The following is a 22,545-nucleotide window of genomic DNA, read 5'->3' as shown; positions in this document are numbered from 1 at the left end:
GAAAGCATCTTGCACTAAAAACTATTTACGGACCATTTTGCTTTATCTTTATGAGGTGTTCACAATTATTTTAATTTAAAAAGTGAGCTTTTAATATGTTTCATCTTTATTGTTTTAATTTTTATTAAGCCAATAAAAAGAGGGAATAGGGGTGGGGGAGGGGAAGGATAAATACTCTGCTGCCAGAGGTGCTGATCCATTTTTATGCACATATGAGGGATAAATACAGAGAAAAAAAAATCTGTTTTATGGTAACAATGCATAAATGTGAGTGACAGTACTGAAATTTAATAAACTATAAAATCAGCAATAGTAAGTGTGTCTTTAACCAAATGCCCCAAATTGTGTTGAATTATTAGGTTGTTCTTGGGATTTATGTGTAAGCTAAATTGGAGAGAGCATTCTTTTGACATATTCTAGCTATTCCTATATACTATATATTCCTATATCCTATATATATATATATATATTGCACCCAGGCAGTTATTTATGCAGCTTTTTCGTGAGTGCTGGTATTTTCCATATTGAGATATATGTATATATATATATATATATATATATATATATATATATATATATATATATATAGGTATATCTGGAAACCTATAGTCCAGAAAGCTCCAAAAAGTTAAATCGTGTCCTCTGGTATTCACATGGTTAATAGTAAATAATATAATTTATATGTGATTAGAAAGCAAAACATTTCAGAGGCTTTCAGTGGTATAACAATGAATAGCGTTCAGGTTGGCATAGGAACAAGAGACTAGAAGTATTCCTTTTCTTTGGATATCACCAGGGAAATCTACTCTTTTCATGTTCACAAAGCTGTGTGTGCTTATAATGCAAGTGAATTTGCTCATATATAATAAATGTGGTTGTCTGTCCAACCCCTATTTTACTTTCTTTGTTATGCTCTTTCTTTCTGCTTTGTCCTGCTTTCTTTCTGCTCTTCCTTTTCTCCCACGAAGGGTAGAGCAGAGCTTGTGTTTTGAAGAACACTGCCCAGTCCTTTGTTTTGGCACTGTAATTAGCTATGCAGCTGGTCTGAACCCATGTTGCATGCATTCATACTAGAATGATATACTATGTATGTAAACCATTTAATTGCATTTGTGATTCTCTTGCATCATAAAACAATTTAGGCTTGTAACAAGCTAGACCTGTCCGTATTAGAAATTAAGCCATTTCCTGCAGTGTAAGTGGCAAATCGATAGAGGATGAAGCAATAAGATTACTCTCTGAGTTGATGCCCAAAACCAGATGCTTTGACAATCTGTTGTCATGACAACCTCCTGCAACCCAATGGTCTTTTCTTGCAGTGGGAGTATAATAATAGGACATGGGCTCAGCTGGACAGTAAAGCACACTTTAACAATGTCTCTGCAACATCAGAAGAGACAGGGCTCTTGCAGCTTTATAATTAACTGGACCAGTGCTGCTGAGTCTTTCTCCCAAATGGAAGTCACATACTTCACACAAGTGACAACATAATAGTAGACAATCATGTGCCTCATCTTCCCTTCAAAATGGTTTTCCCTTGTAAGCGAGGTCTTCCATCTATCTTGCATATTTTGCTATAGGGCTTCATGCCTTCAATATCAGTATCAATCCATATTCTTACCTCGTGCCTTATCAAAATGCCTAAATATATGGGAGCAGATTCACTAAAGGGCGAAGTAAATAGCGCTAGCGACTTTTAGCCAGCATTGCCACCTGCAGGGACATCGCCAATTCACTAACAGATGCAAGCGCCAATTTGCTAGCGAACGGGACCATCGATAGTGTTCATTTGCACTCTATCGCCAGGCGACTTTTCGCTCTGGTGAATGATCGTTACTCCGCAAATACACTAAAGTGCGTATTTTACTGAACGTTGCTTCTTTCGCCAGAGTTGACTCAGACCAGAGTTGACTCAGACCAGGCGAAGCTAGACCTTCCTCAATCTTCTGTCACTTGAATCATATCCTGTGTGCCAAAAATGCTTTAAAGTTCAAAAACTTCTGTCGACTTTTCCTTTTTTAAGCGAGATTGGCTGCAAAAGTCCTAACTTAGCCGGTTTTCTCCACACATTTTATAACATATGGAAAATTAATTTTACAGTGAGCATTATATTAACTCTCTAGTCTTTATTAAGGTTCCCTGGACATGTGTAATAAAAAGTGGTAAATTCAAACATTTGCACCAACATTTATAAGAAAGACCTCCATACAACTTTAAATTACCCTCCCTATGGAAATGGACCTAAGCGCCAGATCACTAGCGAAGTTTCGATAGGCACAAACAAACGCTAGTGCATGTTCGCTATGAAATGCTCGAACTGCCGAAGTAACGCTAGCAAAAAGGCTCCAGCGTTCAGTGCCCAGGGAGCGACTTTGCATATTAGTGAATTAGCGTAGTGGTAGTGAATTTGCGCCTTGCAAAGTGGTGCGATGTGTGCAAAGCGGTCGATGGCGACAATTCACCTTTTAGTAAATCTGCCCCATTGCTTGAGCTTTTGTCAAATACTGCATCAAGTTCTTTTCAACTGATCTGTGAATTCAGTGTTTCTTAACCATTGTCATGCAATAGATTGCAATTAGGAGTGCATCGTTTTTTAATGATCCTTTTATCTGCTCGCTGCAGAAGGATTATGGTGTGCCATAATACACTGTTGCCATATATGATGAGGGAAAATACATGATGGTCTACTGTTGTATCTTAAGCTGTAATCATTATACATGCCATATGTCTTTATTTCTGATCCACTAATATTGTAGAATTGCTGTTTGAAGAAATCAGCCTGTAAGACCGATCCCATGCATTTAATATACAGTATAACGCTGTGGTCATTAGTAATGCCTTGTGGTCTCATGTATACAGTATTATATTTATCATTATGTGTAAAGTTTAGTGCATACTTGGCATGACCAGTATAGAAGAAGGTGGTTTGTGAATACATGCTTGTGAAGGCCATTTTTAAAGGAAAACTATACTCCCCCAATAATGTAGGTCTCTATAAAAATATTTTGCATCAAACAGTTCATATGAAAAACCCTGCTTCATGTAAATAATCCATTTTTATAAAAATATTCTTTTTAGTAGTATGCGCCAATGGGAAATCATAAATAGAAAATTGCCATTTTAAAAAATAAGGGCCACCCGGACACTTAAGTATTAATTTTGGGGCTATAGTTTTCCTTTAAGCAGTACAGTCTAACATACACGATAAAAAGTACAGACAGACCAGAATCTATTGCAAATATATTTAAATGTTGTCTTCATTATATACGGATGCCACCTTTTCGGATTTGACCCGGACAGCCCGGTTTTCAGAAGGGCTGCCCAGGTCAATACAGTCAAGGATCTCCCTTGATTGACATGGCGATCAGCCAATTGCTGATCGCCACGTCATAACCCTACCCCCATGACGTATCGCTCCCCACCACTGGCCCACCCTATAAAAACCCTCTGACATTATGGCTCTGGTCCCTGCCCAGATCATGGGCCACTGAAAGGTGGCAACCCTAGCATTATAGTAAGTGTGTGATGGTGCATCATACTACAATACTGATTTAAAACATCAATCTCTTCCTTATTTTGAAGTCAAAGATAATGTGTAATTTTCTTGGGTACTGGAAAGCATTTTTACATATGGTCCTTTATTATTTATTTACATGGACCATGCTGAAATAGGCAAACTAGCCAGGAACAGTGCAGATCTTATCTCATTAATGAACAGAACATATTAAAGGGGTTTTTCATCTTTAAATTAATTTTAAGGGGCATACTTATTATCCTGTGTACAAAATAGTGGGATAATACACCACAGATCGCTATGTAAAACGGCTTAAGCAATGTAAAAGAACAATGGCAAATCTGATGTTTGCATGGCATAAAATTTACACACACTTGATAAAATCTCCATTTATTTTACACAACTGTTTAAACAGTTTTCATGGGGGGCACCCAAGGTCCTCCCCCATTAAAACTGGCAAGGACCCTCATATATACTATATATATATAGAAATAAACAAATACAAAGTTATTTCACATAATTAGCGTAGAGTAAGCAAATTGAAGTTTAATGGGCAGATTTATTACACTTTACCTCTAGGTTTTCCAAATAGTGATACTTTCACCCATTCATAAATATGCCTCTAAGAATCCATAGGAATGAATAGAGATTGGAGGAATTGTACTGTGGTGGGCTCTAATTTTACACTTTAAATCTACTTTACATTGAAAGGTGCATTTACAGATTTATAAAAAAAAAGGTGTGCGAAATATAGCAAAGCATGATGAATAATAATGGCATATATATAAAGCTCTGTTGTTGCTGTTATGAACTAATTCTCTGCATCTTAACCACAAATATAAAATGCTTACAATCAGTAGACAGATTTACAGATATCAGTGCATTGCATATTTTTCTTGGTAATTCTGATGCTAGACTTCTTCATATTAGATTACCAGATCGATTTTGGTTTGGAAAAACGATTAGTATATTTTGTACACTAAGACAAATAAAACCCCACTGACTTTTGCAGAGCCGGTTTGCTTGGGTGAGGGCCAGCTTGGAACCAGTTGCCCAGTTGCCTTGGAAACATACTGCACCCTGCTTGCCAGAACTAGGCATGTTTTGACTGTGCTGCTCTGATGATAATTATATCCTTGCACTTACATTTACAAGTGCCGTCTTTATATTTTCATATCCAAAGAGGCTCAAGCTGTCATTGCTGTAAAAACATTAAATCCCAACATGACATATGCATTCCCTATCTACGTTATTTATTTACATGTTTTAAAGAAGAGTTCAGCCACTCAGTGCTTAGGGGATTGGGTACATCAAACCATCCGTTTTTCTGTATATAATTGGGTTATGGCATTAATTCTTAATCTAAAGCCTCCCTGCTGTTGTTTTAGCCCAAAATAGAAATTTCTTTCAAATGGGGAACATTCTCTCTCTCTTCTTCAGCTGCTTTTTAAAACTAAAACTCAGCTGATACTTGAAGGCTAAGGTTCCGTAACTGCTGCGTGACAGCTGATCTGCTTGTAAAGTGATTGGTTCAGGCTACCAACTTTGCAAAGTTTTATATACAGGAGGGCAGCATCACCATGGAATCCTACTTCTACCCATGCGTACACTTGCACCAAATTGTATCTGGAAAAAGTTACTGCATTTCATTCCCGCCATTCCCCCTTGAGTCTCATTGTATGTAATGTTATAGCCTATGCTTTGGCAAGGGCATCAAGTCCTTCTTTCTAGTGCATATGTGAAATTTAGGGGTGATGCAAAGCTTGCCTTGATGATTCTACAAAATTGCACCTGTCTACATGCTGTGATTTTGAGTTCCGAAAATTATGTAGGAAGCAGGATTTATTAATTTAGTGCAAGTAATGTTTGTTCTGCTTGATTAACATTATAGAAGAGTATGTTTCATTATTTCATACAGTGACATGTGCTCTTTAAGTTCCCCTTTGAATAGACATTCATAACTCACTTTACTGATGTAATATGACAAGTTCTGGGTTGGTCCCTGTTTTTTTTGGGTCTGGTTTTTACTGACTTCTATTAATTTTGTTACCTAAAGAGGAACTATAGTAAAAATGAAAAATTATTATAAGCTTCATAAAGGACTTTCTAAATATAATCAATTTAAAATTCGGTTTCTGAAACAATTAAGTTTCTCTTTCCTATATCTCTCTCAGCAATCTATCTCTCTTCATTCTGTCCTAATGCACGAGTCAGCGTCAGATTTGATGGACAGTGGGGTCTAATCCTGTGGGGAGGAGCTCCCTTTGCATATAAGATTTATTAAAGTTCAGTCTTTCAAAATAACCAGAAACACATCCTGCAGGATTTGTGTCGGAGTCGGTTATTTTGTGATGTGCTGGAATCAGCTCTAACAAATCTACTAGGAAAGGGAGCTGCTCTAAAATATATATTAGATACAGCTGTCAATAAAATTATCACCCTGACTTCTGCATGAAGAGAAAATAAAGCAGAGCTCGGCCAAGCTGGCCAGGCACCCTAAGCAACCCAGCCGGCCACCTCACCCTTACACCCTCCAGCCATGGTTGTTCAATGCACTTGTTCCCAAATGAGTGTACAAACTAACAAGCACACAAAGAAACAAGCACTGCCACAAGGGCCCAGGCTAGGGGTAGATGACAAAAGAGTTACATGCCTAGCACCAGCTACATCATTGCACCATAGACACTTGCCTATCCTGCCTACCCCTGGCTCTGGAATGAAGAAAGACAGATTACTAAAGGAGGGAGAGAATGAAGACCAACTTGATTATTTTAGAAACAGGACAACATGTTTAATTGATTATATTTGGAAGATTTGTATTTCCATGAGATAAAGCTTATATTCAGATTTAATTTCTGCAGCAGTTTCCCTTTAATTATTTTAATGTTATTAGATTTTCCCAGTTCCTACTCTATTTCTTACCCAAGGCATGGTGAGAGTTGTAATTTAAACAGCAGCTGCTATAAAAAAAGCCACACAGGCATAACCAGATCAGATGATGCTGAAGGTACTTATTATAAATGCAATTAGCTGGGAGTTCACTGGTTGCAAAATACTTTCATTTATACTGCTCTATTTCTTACATGACCTGATGATTGCTGTATATGTTTTATAACTCCTTACATTTTCCTTTTAAATGTATGCTTACAAAAATATACTGTATTGTCAGTGGTTAAAATGGTGGCCAAATAGCTGTTATTGTTTGGGGGTCCAAAACACTTATTTTTAATTGTCCTTGTCAGGATGTCCAGCTGGAGGCCCTCTGTCCCTTCAAGATACTTTTATCTTAACTACCCAAATGCCTAACATGGGTAGTTATATGACATTATAGTTGTTATACAACTTGTTTAGCATCTGTCCAATGTATCTCACTTGTAGGGGTATGGGTTTATTTTTTTCATTTTTTTCTGCTACTGGTATAATACTGGTATATGCAATGTGTTTTTGGGCTTAAAATGTCAGGAACTCAAACCGGCCTCATTGATGGGCACATCATATCTTGCCTGTGAAAAGAGTTCCTAATTCTGGATTAGCTTTAACACTTAAGTCAATGTAGTTCCAAAAGAAAAATTCTTAAGAGATTTTATTTGATACATACCCCAGACAGATGCAACATTTCTGATGTGAAATTCAGTGAGAATAATTGATAAATAATTTAGAATTTTGATATAAATTTTTTTACAATATTGAAGTGTAAAGTTTTATTTTTCACCATCTAAACCAGCTCGGGGGGGGGGGAGTTGCCGACTCATTAACTGTTCTAAATTGATACATTTATTTGATACATTTGTTATCTTTGTCCCTGCTGAGCAGAATCCCTGAGTTTCATTAAAGGGAATCTATGGTCAAAAATTTAAATCCCCCTTTGGCTTTGGGGAGTTAATATAAGTCTTTTTCCAATAGCGATGAATTATTTTTATGAGCAGTTTTGCAGGTGCAGGTATGTGGGGGATATGATTGCGCTGCGATTGCCTGAAAACGCCTCATAAAAAATAATTAATCGCTATTGGAAAAATGCTTATATTAACTCCCCAAAGCCAAAGGGGGATTTAAATTTTTGACCATAGATCCCCTTTAAAGGCAGCTGTTAGATGCTGCTAAGAAATGTATCACCTCATCACTAAATATATCCAATTGTAACAGTTCAGACTCTGCTCCTGGATCCTGGAGTTGCCAGACTGAAACACCAGAGACACCAACATTAAACGTCAATTTTGGAAACATGATAAAAATTAAAAAATAGAAAGCAATTGGAAAAAGGTCTTTATTTGTGCTGAACAATCTGAAAAGAACTAACCTGAAAAAAAGTGTTTGGAAGGTGAACAACCCTTTTAATTTAGTCCAAGAACGTTCAAACCATTTCTACCAATTTATTTTTGTGTGTTATTTCAGATTATTTTTTTCAAAACTGCAAGAGAGGGCATTGCTTTCACAGTGTTGCATTGTACAGTTTATTAATTAAACTGAACACATGTTTCATATATAATTATATATAAATAGAATTTATTTTGTCCAGTTCTATGGAATTTTATCACAACTATATCATTATAATGATGTCTCTATGAAATGTCTTTGTTCATGTATACCACCTCACTGATACTGCCTACTACACTGTTCATTGAGTGATTATTGTTTTAAAATAGGGTTGCCATTGTTGACCTCAGCAAAATACCAAATAAAATGACTGGATGATGGCATTGGGATAGAGCAGTGACATATGGGGGGTGGGATCATGACATAAGGGGGCATGTGTGTGGCTTGTGGGGCCATGACATCAGAGGTGGTTATTGGCCCGATTATATGATCTGGTTTCACAAGGCTGAACAGACAGCCATGACCCGAAAAGATGTTGAATGAAAATGTGTGCCAGCATATTATGGGCCAGCACAATGGTTAATACCAGCAGTGCCAGTCCAAAGCTAATGGGCACCCTAGGCAAGTCACCCAACCCCTGATTGCTCCTTCCCCACCACAAAGTGATGACCAGGGGGAGTGGGTTGATGAGAGTGTGTGATGAGTAGGGATGAGCAAAATTATTCACCATGTTTCTCTGCAAAAAAAATGACCATAGACTCCAATGTATTGAAAAAAACACATTGCGCAGTTTATAAGAATTTATAAGCAGAATTTTTGCAGTTTCTAGAACTTTAGACAAAGCAAAATGGGACATATTCACCCATTACTAGTGAAAAGTAGTAGTGGCAATACATGAGTGGGACTCTTGAGTCACTATTGCACATTGCATCTTTATAACCTATTTTGTAGCCAAGGAGCTGAAGTTATAGAAAGCTGAACTAGAGGCAGGTTAATGAGTTATGTGCCTATGTGTCCTAAATTCGTGCCTCTGTTGCCTACCCCTAGTTCCAGCCTTGATTCCCAGCACTTTCTTTTAATGGACAGACACTGCTGGGTAGCCATCATTTTCATTTTGTAAAAGTACTCCATGTGGCATTCCTTATGGATATAATGTATTTAAAAAGACAGCAAACTAAATAAACAAGTCCTGACTGGTTTAATATTTCCAATAGCAAAATTATTTCCAAACAATTGTCAAGGCATACCTCAGTTAGAGAATTTGCTCAGCAATCTGCTTGATGTAAGAAGGATTGGGAATTCAGCTGTAAAAAAAAGATAGTGACAGAATGTCAGTGCATGCCCAGTGATACATTGCTGATATATATTCCCACTGACAGATTGAGAACACAGGGGTAAATTCATGATTCCCAAGGAAAACTCTGCAAGTGAACTGGGATGGTGCGTCATGCTCTCATGCTTATCATTGCACTTAGCATCTTACAATATTGATTTACTGGCTTCAGACGTTTCAAACTGGCAGATTTGAACCCAACACAGCCAATTTCATTCATTCTAATAGATTTACCTAAATGTCTGTAGAGTAGAATTGTGCTGGATATCAGTACAAATCCTTAGCAACAGAAGACCTTGCTCAAGGCCTCAAGAGGGCTTTGTATCAATAAAATGCTGAGACTCCACTTGTCATTGTCTTTGCCCTAATTAAATTGGAGTTTTATAGGGCAGAGTGCAAGCAAGAAATATGAAGCTGTGTGTCCCACATAACCACAGGAGAAAGTCTAATTTGAATGAATAATCACACAAATATGATCTCAAAAATAATGAACGATTTCAAGCTAAGCACTGAAAAATCACTTAATAGATAGCCTTTCATTATTATTATTTACTGACTTGTATAATAAATTGAGCAAAGGCAACTAAAAAATCAAACTAATTTGGAAATAAGATTGAACGAGAGGATACAGAATACAGCCAAACATGAACTTTTAAAAAGCAGGCTTTTTTGGGAGATATATATTTTACTTGTGTAGAATTTTCTTTTATTGAACTTTTCATGAACCCGTGGAAAACGTAAAAGAAAGTAAAAATTAAGCCTTCGAGCTTCAGCGTGAGCATCTCGCTCTGATATATATAAAACCTATCCATTAGTAGGGAAGTGTTTGTCCCTTTTTTGAAACTCATTAATAGTAAAATGCAGTTTCCATTCCAGTGCTCTGTTCTCTTGTCTTGGATAAAAATCAAAGTATTGTTGCTTTTGAGGAAACCCCTTATGGGTGCCTGGGTACTTTTGCCTCTTTGTAAGCCCTTTATGCTTGCTGCAGTTTTTAGTGTGGAACATGCAGGTGCTCCTCAAATGGTTAAAAAAATATTACAAAAATGTTTAACAGTTACAACTTTTAAAGATAATCCCACTTTAAAATATGAAAAAATGCCAGCGGTTTTTATAATTTTTATTATACTGACATAGGATTGAGGAGATAAAATTGAGGAGGATGTAACTTCATCTGATCAGTTTGCCAGGTGGCAAGCTGCCAGGTAGAAAGCTGGCAAAGGAAACTCTGGCAAAAGGGGTAATTTATGGAGAATTTGCACGTTATTGGACTTGTGGAGTAATGATCATTCGCCGAAAAGAAAATTCGTCTGGCGATGGGCAATTCTACCCCCTAGACTCCATTTTAATTGTATTGTATTCATTTATTTACATAGCAGCTCAAATCAAATAAATAAAAAACACTTTTCTATAATAATAAAGCAGTGCCTTGTACTTTACTTCATCCTAACTAAGATATAATTGATCATTATTGAAGGCAAAACAATCTTACTGGGTTTATTTAATGTTTAAATTATTTTTTAGTAGACTAATAGCATGGAAATCAAAATGACAGAAACCCCTTATTTGGAAAACTCCAGGTTCTGAGCATTCTGGATAACAGGGCCCATACTTGCTGCCTGAACCAACTTTTGCATGTTATTGACTATTATCTTCTTTATTCAGATTCTGTATTGTGTTGAACTAGAATTTGGAAGGCGCACACCCAATTATCGTCATATGAAAAAGTTTAGTTACCCCAGATGTTCCTGGGAAATGAAAGACATACCACTGTTATCTTTTTTGTTGAAAGTGAATTATTATGCAGGCTGAGAGGGGTTCCCAAACTTTTTCATATGACTGTAGATAATACTGAGGTGCTTATCCGATGGAGACTGCCCGTTTGAAGCTTCCTAAGCAAATCAATACAAACAAGGATTGCACACTCAATTACAATTTAGTGTGCAATCCTTATGCTTGTTTTGTATCTGTTCTGTGTTGACTGACTGGTTATTGATAGGGAAGTAGCGAACCGCCGATAATGTGTTCGCGAACGCCGTTCGCGAACACCGGCAAAAAATGCGGACAGTTCGCGAACAGTTCGCGAACTTCGAACATCCGAAAATCGTTCGATTCGAACGATCGAAGGATTTTAATCGTTCGATCGAACGATTTTCGTTCGAATCGAACGATCGAAGCCATTCGATCGAATGATTTCATTCAATCCAATGGCTTTGATCGTTCGATTCGAACGAAAATCCTTCGATTTTAGCGATCGAATGGTCGAATGGTCGAACGATTTTGACGCGAACGCCTATTGGCGAACGTCGCGCGACGTTCGCGAACTTGCGGCGGACGCGAACAGCCGATGTTCGCGCGAACAAGTTCGCCGGCGAACAGTCCGCGACATCCCTAGTTATTGAGCCTGTTTCCTTGACTACAATTTGCTCTAACCCTGTTCTTCCTATTACACGTTACGGTTCCCTTACCTGCCCATAACTCCTGCCTTGGTTCTCTCACTTTAAGACCTGGTGGCATCCGAGTAGAGGAGGGCTTCTCCTGAAGCGAAAGGTGGCTGTTTTAGGGAAAAACGTGAGCTGTGACCGGAACCTTGATGTCTGTACTGGGTTTAGGGATACCAAAAGTGACACATAGCTAGACTCCCACATAAATAGCAATCAAGCTTATTGGCAGCTTTAACTGCTGCTGTAGCAAGAGTTTTACACCCAAGTTATAAATCCAAAGCTATTCTGTAATAATGGTACAACTTAATATAGTGACTATTAATTAATTTTGGATGACAACTGAAGAGTCACTGTTTAGAGCTACTGGTGAGGAATCTGTTGTGCATGTTTTATTCTGTCTAATGTTTTATTAGCAGGAGTGGTTACTTTGTTCAAATGTTGGGTCCCTATTTATTGTACTATGGCTGAATATCATGAGCTAGGGCTTTGATTATTGGGACATACAGTATTGCCTTTCTTCTTTTCTGACAACAAGCTATTTCTAATCAAAGGGAAGAATACACTACAGGAAATTTATTTTGGAAAAAACACCCGGTATGAAAAGGAAAATGCTTGTTTATTAGTTTGGCACAACTTCTCACTTACTGTAGTAGCTTGGCATACCTTCATGTTTACTGAGCCACGTAACTGATCTGTCACAGAAGCATACAGACATATATGAGCAGAGCTAGTTATTACCATAAGACCTGTCAGCAATGTTCAGACTTGCCTAGAAAGAAGAACTGCCAAATTTCTTACAGAACTGTACTCTAATTTAAGTATTGTATTTTGTATCCACTGTAGCAGTGTCATGGTGGAGCTCAAAGGCCTGAGGCTGTTCTTGAAAGTGCAGGACTGGATAGGAAAGTGTGAAAATCATGGAGGTTGGCATCTGTTTTGTGCTTTACACTCCACTCTGCACTTCTGTAAATTCTGTAAAAAGTCTTTAATGTGTTTACACATCTCTGATATCAAAGTAAATCAGAGTGATCATAGTAGAAAGCCAATTGAGGGGTCTGTTGCATTTCTTATGAAGAAAATTCAAATATATCCCAGGATAAAAACAAAAAATACTGGGGCACAAGTGGGAAATCCTTGTACCTTCCAACCAGTAATTCATGAAATAAGGAAACATTTTGGAGACCCACTTGTTCTTGCTAAGTTTGGAGTGTGCTTACACATATCTAAGTTGCTTTCTGTTTCTCTCTGTCAGTATCAGTGATCAGAGATACCCCGTGGGCGATTGCCTTGAATTGGCTGCCCCTGCTTACTCACATCAGCCAAACTGCTCTAAAAGTAATTATATACAGTATATACATTACTTATCCACACTATTGGACAAAGAAAACAGGATTATTATAAAGAAAAATGGGAACAAGTTTTGCCACCATTTTTACTTACTACTACTAGCCACCGGGTTGAGGCTGGGGAGGTAATGCCATGGAAGCAGGCAAATTACATCACAGGATGGGGAAAGCAGAAACTGAGGGTCTTACATGTCTTGATTGGGCACCAGAGGAGACTAGAAAACAGGCAAGAGAAGTCTAAAAATCCTGTAAAAGTGAATATGTCACTTTGGGCTGATTTACTAAAATTTGGATTTCTATTTTTTTCACATAATGTATTTTTTTCTCTAAAAATATACATTTTTTTATTTCTCTAAAACTCCAAAAAATTTGAGAGTGTATGAACCACGAAAAACTCTAATGCTAAACTAGTCAAGTAGTCAAGGTCCTATTAACATCAATGGGAGCTGCACTGATCCCATTGGACCTTTTTTTTTAACCATTCAGATTTTATAGGTTTCTGGATTTTTTTTTTACATATTTAATAAATTTCATGACACTCGTTGTTTCAGAGAAATATTATTTAATTGTGGTTTCGAAAATCTCTAAAACCACTAAAATCTGACCTTTAATAAATAGGCTTCCCAAATTAGTATTTAATTTCCTGCAAATCAAGGCCTGGCACAATATTTGTAGTAAGGTTCAGTTCATGGATAACCAGTCATATAAATATATATATATCCTATCACTGATAGGATTTCTAGTTATTTAAAACACAGTGTAAATATCATCAAGTAAATCATTGCTTCCATTAAGTGATACTTACCTTTCATATACTTTTTCCCCATACAAATTTTGGTTGTTGGGGAACAACTTGACTCGCCTCATAAAAATGATCATAATCACCAACAGCAAAACACTTAATTGATAAGGCTTCCTTTGTCACATAGAGCAATGTTTTTTCAGTGATGTCTATCTGCACGTCTGCCATTAGCACACAACTCAGTTGGTGACCTTAATGCTTCTATTCATACATTGGTTATAGGAACTGCCTGTATGCGCCGTTGGGTTTTCTATAGGATATATATTGCTGATTGTTCCTCAGAAGAGAGAACGTAGCTTAAAGCCAGATGTCCCGAGCTGAGTCTTAGTGACAGCTACGGTATATAAATCCCCTACCCTTGCATATTAACATATTCTGTATTGTTTGCTTGTCTTGTTTTGCCCTTTTTTGACGCTTCGGCAGAGGAGGTATCTGCACGAATAGTCCAAGTAGTTACTGCTGATGCTGTAGCGGTCCTGAGAGGTCAACAGGAGAAGGAAGCCCAGCTCAGAGGCCCACCAGGAGATCTTCCTTTAGGTAACACAGGGAGTAGTTGGGGTTGTGTGGGTGTGATTGTGCTGTTCTACAGAATCTTTGTACTCAATTTAGATGTCCTCTCCTTGGACACATTGACAGTGGCTCAATCTGTCTATAAAATTAGAGAACAATGTAATTTCTCCTACCGCACACCTGCAGTTCACCAATCCTGCAACTGGTGGTGCTTTTCCTCCATTGACCCGGCCGGGTCCCTCAGCAACGCATGTGTATAGAAGACGGATCCGCACACACACTGGTTAATGCAGTCGGGGAGTATCCCCTTTTATTCAGCCACCAAACATTCAACGTTTCGGGTGGAACACCCACCCTTTATCAGGATACTCCCAGACTGCATTAACCAGTGTGTGTACGGATCCATCTTCTATACACATGCGTATAAAATTAGAGAGGTAAGGTATTTAAGTGCTTAATGAGCAACCTAATGTAAGTGAATGATTACATGCATGTGTTTATACATACAGTAGACAGGAAACTAGATTTGTTGTAGATTAAAGGGAGCGATCTGAAGTCACTCATGAATACTGCCAGTCTGTGTGTTTTATTTAATATCATTGCTTGCAGACCCCTTTATATAATTGCGTCTTGTACTTTAAGGACATAAGCAAGTTTACATAAGAGTTAAATGCTAAAGTAGCTTTGACGCTCAGCATCCTCATTATTATTAACATTCTGACCCTCTGCATCCTCATCATTATTATTATTTTTAATAACATGTATTTATAATGCAGCAACATATTCCACAGCGCTGTGCAATAAATGAGTATATACCTGTACACTGAACATACAGATTTACATACAAAGCTCCAATTACCAATACAAGAGGTGAAGAGGGCCCTGCCGAAAAGAGCTTTCATTCTTTATTTACTGTGTACTGTAGATGCCACTTTATACCGTTAACCAATTTTGCTTATGAAACATGGTGTGAAGAGTATGTTGTACCTTAAATGGTATATTTAATTAGCAGTGGTAATTAAGCTGAAGAGTTTACAGCACAGTAGGCACATTTTACGCTATGGACTTCATATTAGCCTACAGAAATTGGAAAGACTGACATCTTGTGCCATTGTTTAAGAATGCACATGGCCACAAACTAAAGCATTGGGTCCTACAAGGACAGGATGTGTTGATATTGTGCTAAGCAAACTTTATAATATAAATACAGGGTTTGGTAGTGTGCAATGTCCCATAATATATCTGTAGATAGAAATAATATGTGTGTGTATCAATAAATGTAGGTAGTCTGTGTTAGCACTAGTCAAGAATAAGTATTGTCGACAGGTGGCTATTCCTTTCAGATATTTCAGCTATTCATTTCAGATATTGTTGTTCCTATGATATGGTTTTCTGACTATAATACTTTAGTGTTATAAGTAATATCTGAATGCATATTAGCATGACTAACAGCATGACTAACAGCTGTTAAGCGGTAAAGTAATTGGCTAAAGTGAAGAAACTCAGTCTAGACAAGCGAATTCATATAAAAAATCTGGAGGCTGAACAATAACATCTACCATTATGGATAACAGCCATGTAACTTATCTGTTATGGATTTGTTTACTGGAATTCTTACTTTTAGTTAAGAAAATGACCTATATTTAGTGGTATATTTTTATTATGCTGTGTAAAAAACAGAGGGACACTACATCACACATCACCAAGCTTCGCTGTGTAAAAAAAGGTGTAAATATTTTTGTGTTTTTTCTTATATTGACTTCTGCAGAAAACAATGTAAAATAACGGCGTCAAATTTAGTGTTTGCATGGCATAAAATGTGCCTTTTTTTTGCACAGCTTTTTCACAGTTTTTTCCAGAAAATTTTGTTTTACAAAGCATAATAAATATGCCCCTAAATGTGTAACTGATATTTTCTTACAAACTCCAGATTATATGAAAAAAAAAGAAGCAGCGTGATAAAATACAATGGCAAGAATTCATGCATCAGTAGAATTACATATATTAATTTGTTTTGAAATTTATTATAGAAGAATTTATACTTTACAAATGCACCTTGATTATGGAGAGAATGCGGTACATATGGAAATGGCCATGGAAAAGCCGATGATGTTGATATTTAAGTATCGAAGTAACAGTGACTTTATGGGGCAAATGTATCAAGGGTCGAATTGAAAATTCGAAGTAAGAAAATTTGAATTTCAAGCTATTTTTGTGTACTTCGAATAGTCCAAATTCGATTCGAATTAAAAAAAAAAATCGAAAAATTTGAATCTCGAAATTTATCATGTACTGTCTCGTTAAAAATTCAACTTCGACCATTCGCCATCCTAGAACCTATTTGGAGTCAATTGGTGGACTTTAAAGTTATTTTTGAAAATACTTTTTTTAATAACTTTCGGTTGGTCTTTTTTTATTTCGAAATTCGACCCTTGATAAATCTGTCCCTATAAATAGAGCCTAACGCACACTAATATTGAATTTTTCATGGTAAAAGATTTGATGGTGATGCTTAATTATAGTGATCATATAATTAAACTTAGCATATGTAATACTCATTGGGCAGTTGATATAGAACTTTTCAATTTTTTATAGGATTTGTCACTGAATCCCTGTAATAATGATATAGTGTCTTTAATACCTTGTTTTATAATCAGAATATGTTTTTTTATGCAGAAGTCCTATACTTTGTAATATTAATTAGGTTTATGTAATTTTGCATATATTTTAAAGAATTGTGTCCACCACATTATTAATAATACATTATATACTGTTATATACTGGAAAATATGCACACACCTTAATATATATAATATAAAAATAATATATTTTGAGAAAAATATGGGTCCCATTTTTGTTTTATATAAACAAATTTGAAACATTTGAAAACAGAGTCTAAATGGTTATTATTATCATCAAGTTTCTTTCAAAACTATTGTCGACATTTAAATAGAAATTTTAATAACAATAAAACTGTACTGAAATTCCATTACAGTATTGTTTATAATTATTCATAGGTAAACAAATCTTGATGATGTCATTCTAAATAAATGGGAGAATAAAAAACGTAACCTCTGAAATAGAAATGTGTTGTAAAAGTTGTTTTTTTTATCGAAAGGGACATTTATAAGTTGAAATAATGTGGTACATGAAATAGTGACAAGAGACATTTTTACTAAAATAGGAGATACATATCTCTCTCTATATATATATGATATCACTTTTCTTTGGTGAGTTTAAGCCAGCTAACTGGTTTAAGAATAACAGAATAACATTCTGAGGAGGACATGATCCAAACTTACATTATAATGCTTATAGCAAACATAACTCCATTTTGATCCACATTTTTTGGACTAGTACTTAATCCTAAAGTAGGTTTACTACTACTAGCATACATTTTGAGGGCTGTGACTGGACATATGGCAGGGCTTATTCAAAGTTGTGGCTAGTTATAAAGTTACATAGTTAAATTGGGTTGAAAAAAGACAAAGTCCATCAAGTTCAACCCCTCCAAATGATAACCCAGCATCCATACACACACCCCTTCTTACTTTCATATAAATTCTATATACCCATACCTATACTAACTATAGAGCACAATAGCCTTTGATATTATGTCTGTCCAAGAAATCATCCAAGCCATTCTTAAAGGCATTAACAGAATCAGTCATCACCAGTGGAGTAACTACATGTTACTGGGCCCCACAGCAAATTCATTTTAGGACCCCCAACATATTCACAGGTTGTCCTATTTTACCAATACATATTCAAATTGCTCATTAATTAGGGCCTTATGAGGCCCACTATACTTCCTGGGCCCCCCTGCAGCCGCAGGGTCTGCTTTCTCTGTAGTTACGCCCCTGGCCATCACAACATCACCCGGCAGTGCATTCCACAACCTCACTGTCCTCACTGTGAAGAACCCCCTACGTTGCTTCAAATGAAAGTTCTTTTCTTCTAGTCTGAAGGGGTGGCCTCTGGTACGGTGATCCACTTTATGGGTAAAAAGGTAAAGTACTTGTAAAGTGTAATCATGTCCCCTCGCAAGCGCCTTTTTTCCAGAGAAAACAACCCAAACCTTGACAGTCTACCCTCATAATTAAAGTCTTCCATCCCTCTAAACAGTTTAGTTGCACTTAGTCTCTGCACTCTCTCCAGCTCATTTATATCCCTCTTAAGGACTGGAGTCCAAAACTGCACTGCATACTCTAGATGAGGCCTTACCAGGGACCTATAAAGAGGCATAAATATGTTTTCATCCCTTGAGTTAATGCCCTTTTTTATGCAAGACAGAACTTTATTTGCTTTAGTAGCCACAGAATGACACTGCCCAGAATTAGATAACTTGTTATCTACAAAAACCCCAAGATCCTTCTCAGTTAAGGAAACTCCCAACACACTGTCATTTAATATATAACTTGCATTTATATTATTTTTGCCAAAGTGCATAACCTTGCATTTATCAACATTGAACCTCATTTTCCAGTTTGCTGCCCAGTTTTCCAACTTAGACAAATCACTCTGCAAAGTGGCAGCATCCTGCATGGAACCTATAGTTCTGCACAATTTAGTATCATCTGCAAAAATAGAAATAGTACTTTCAATGCCCACCTCCAGGTCATTAATAAACAAGTTGAAAAGCAAGGGACCTAGTACAGAGCCCTGCGGTACTCCTCTAACAACACTGGTCCAATTAGAAAATGTTCCATTTACCACCACTCTTTGTAGTCTATCTTTTAGCCAGTTCTCTATCCAGGTACAAATAATATGTTCCAGGCCAACATTCCTTAATTTAACCAGTAACCTTTTGTGTGGCACTGTATCAAATGCTTTAGCAAAGTCTAAGTAAATCACATCCACTGCCATCCCAGAATCGAGGGCTCTACTTACCTTCTCATAAAAAGAAATTAAGTTAGTCTGGCAAGATCTATTACGCATAAAACCATGCTGGCACAAACTCGTAGTATTGTGATTTGCTATGAAGTCCACTATCTTATCATTTATTAACCCTTCGAAAAGCTTTCCTACCACTGATGTCAGACTAACTGGCCTATAGTTTTGAGGCTGAGAATCCTTTTTTGAATAGAGGCACCACATTAGCAATTCGCTAGATCATTTGAGAATGGTGGTGACCATTGTGGGACTAATCTGCATGCATTATGCCTTCAAAGAAGTAGGGCAATACCATGGGCGAAAATGTTATAAATAGTGTCGCCAAATGTTTTTTTGTAAAACTGCGGCAAAAGTTAGCCTCGGAAAAGTTTCTGCAACAAAAAAGTTGCGGCATAAATGCATTTGGAAAAAAAATTTGCCGGCAATTGATTTTTTTTTGAAACACTTTATTTTTCAATTTTTTGAACAACTGATATCATCAAGTATCTGTGACAATAGTTTTCAATTATTAAGTAGCAGGTAATAAAAATCACATGGTACAATCATGAGAATATAGCGCACAGTACAATTATAGCATTGTCGAGTGCTGTATGCAAACTTATACAACATAGAGAAAAAGAGAAGAAAGAAAAAGAAAAAAAAAGGCAAAGAAAATCATATATGCAGGCTTAGGGTGATATTCAAGTAACATATCTAAGAGGGGGGTCAGATATAGTGTGAGTCAACTTTCTGGGAAGCAGGAGACCCAGGAGCTCCATGTCTCAATATATTTGGGCATTGAAGTACTACTAAGTTCCGAGAGGTACTCCATACGCTTTATTTCCACAATCTTATTCTGTAATTCCCCCATCGTGGGCTTGTTGGGTTGTTCCCATTTCTGGCAGAGCAATCTCCTGGCTGCAGACAAAATGTGATTCAGCAGTTTCCTGACTGGCTTAATAAATTTGGTATCGGGTTTCCCTAAGAGAAATGTCCAAGGGTCTTTCCTTACATCCACCTGAAGGACCCTCCTGAGAAGCTCCTGCACCTTCTCCCAATAGGGGGTAATAATGGGGCAGTCCCAGAGTATGTGTGGTAGAGAACCTAGTTGCCCACAATTCCGCCAGCATCTATCTGATGTTGTGGGGTAAATTTTATGGAGCTTCTCTGGGGTATAATACCATTTGAACAGAATTTTATATATGTTCTCCTTGTATTGGACACAAATAGAAGATTTTTTCGCATTGTCCCAAATAGCTTCCCAAGTGGTGAGACTCACATCTGCTGGGAATGCATTTTCCCAGTATGTCATGTAATCGTGTTTGGGGAAATCTGTTGTAGGTAGACTTATCAACATCCTATAAATATTAGAAATACCTTTCTTTTGTCCTGGACCTTTCCGACAGAATTGCTCAAATGATGTCAAACCTACTGCAGTGGATATTTTACGGCAATTGATTTTAATACATTTGGTGTGAAAAAAAATTGTTGCACGAGTCAAAAAAGTTTTTTCTTTACGCCCATTGATTTCAATAAATTTCGACAATTTTTCACCCATTGACTTCAGGGCATTTCAGAAGAACAACAAGAATAAAAATTTGCACATGACAATGTAATATTCTTCAGTTAACTAATTGAAATATTAGGAATTATAAATCAGTGATGATCATGTGTCTCTCCAAGGGGCAGACATATCAAGGGTCGAATTTTGAAGTGTAAAATACTTTGAAATTTGACCATCGAATTAAAATACTTCGAAATATCGAAGTTGAAGTATTTTTCACCGAATTTGGCCATCGAATGATTGAACGATTTTAGCGTACGATTTTACTTCGATGTTTAAAGACTTACAAAATGGTTGTAGAAGGTCCCCATAGGCTAACATAGCACTTCGGCAGGTTTAATTTGGTGAAGTATTGAAGTCGAAAGTTTTTTTAAAGAGACAGTACTTCGATTATCGAATATTTGAATTCAAAGTAAATCCGAAGTTGTAGTATCCTATTCGATGGTCGAAGTATCCAACAAATTACTTCAAATTTCGAATTTTTTTACTTCGAAAATTCCCTCGAATTCACTTCGACCCTTGATAAATCTGCCCCCAAGTGTCAAGTTGCACCTGACATAACACCATCCGAGCTATGGTAATGTGTAGATTAGTAAACGTTATTGATTTAAACAATGGGGATTGATTATTTAAGCCATTTTTACAGTATGCATTCTGTTTGTACCTATACAATAAGCCCAACGTATGTGGCATTTGGAGTTGTAGTGAAGAACTGAAGAATATATCTGTTAATCTTAGATGGACAACAAGATTAAATAAGAGTCTATAGACTAGTTGATCTTTTATATTTGCAAGTATGCAGGCTTTTGATTTCAAAGGGGTCTTTTTATTTTATTTATTTATTTTAGTCAAAAAAAATGTCACAATGAACGGAATACAAATTGCATCTTTCCACTCAAAGAGCTGCTGACACCTTATGTGGCATGTCATAATTGTGTGCTGGTGTCATTAAAAATATGGCTGTTGTTTGTGTAAATGACTGAATTTGATTGCCCTGAAGTGTTTTTTTCTTTGTTTCTGCTTACAGCTGTTGAAGATACAACCAACCTTCCTCCTTCTCCTCCGCCATCACCAGCTTCAGAACAGATGGGTACAGTGGAGGAAGGTAAGAATTCACTATTAGGCCTCTTTACGCTATATATAAAGGATGTTCAATTTGCATATGAGGTTTGGGATCCAACAACTGGTGTTCTCTTCTCAGGTCAGGGTGTATGTTACTTTTTCAGGCATGGAATGTGTTTTTTTTTTTGTTAGTTTAGAAAGCTTGAAGGCATAAGATATTTTAACTGATTGTCTACTACCTCATATTAAAACAAATTTCCCAGAATATGGTCGAGATTTACTTGTGACACAACATATGAGAGAGAGCTCTGTGCTGTCTGTGGTTTCACAAATGAACCTTCAAAAAGTCCTCCTTTCACTCCTGTTCACAAGTTAAAGAGGATAAGTTATATCTCCTACAATAAACCCCTTACCTTGTCTATAAATTAGGCTGTACCTCAGGTAGGTTATATATATAGACTTAAAAGGTTGAACTTGATGGACACTCAAAACAGAAGTATTTTCTATACACTTAATTACAACGTACAGTTACCCTTCACTTGCGTTTGTTTCAGAGGCTCCTATAGAATGTATATATCAATAGGTTGCTGTGTATACATGGGAGAAGCATTTCAAGTTGTAATTGGGCTATAGGGCACATACAGGAAGGCAAACATTTTAAATAATATTTAAAATACATAAATATTCTCACTTTCTGATGTTGCTGGTTCTTTAGTAAAAGGAGTTGCCGAGTAACTTCTCACTTTTAAGCTCTGTTCCAAATGCAATTTCAGTTAAATCCACAATC

The 22,545-nt window shown here is 36.8% G+C and overlaps 1 protein-coding gene across 13 annotated transcripts in view; it reads left to right on the top strand.

Annotated features, from left to right (window-relative positions):
* The window catches only part of map2.S (microtubule associated protein 2 S homeolog), a 133,589-nt gene that overhangs the window by 74,361 nt on the left and 36,683 nt on the right, over positions 1–22,545 (top strand). For 10 of the 13 annotated variants that reach the window (XM_041577638.1, XM_041577637.1, XM_041577639.1 and 7 more), the window contains 2 exons: positions 14,174–14,287; positions 21,724–21,801. In XM_041577638.1, coding sequence (XP_041433572.1) covers positions 14,174–14,287; positions 21,724–21,801 — 192 coding nt within the window. 13 annotated transcript variants of the gene reach the window in all.

This window comes from Xenopus laevis, chromosome 9_10S (genome assembly GCF_017654675.1).
Source record: "Xenopus laevis strain J_2021 chromosome 9_10S, Xenopus_laevis_v10.1, whole genome shotgun sequence".
Classification (NCBI taxonomy): domain Eukaryota; kingdom Metazoa; phylum Chordata; class Amphibia; order Anura; family Pipidae; genus Xenopus; species Xenopus laevis.
The sequence above is the reverse complement of the archived record's forward strand: the minus strand, read 5'-3'. Positions and strand labels throughout refer to the sequence as shown.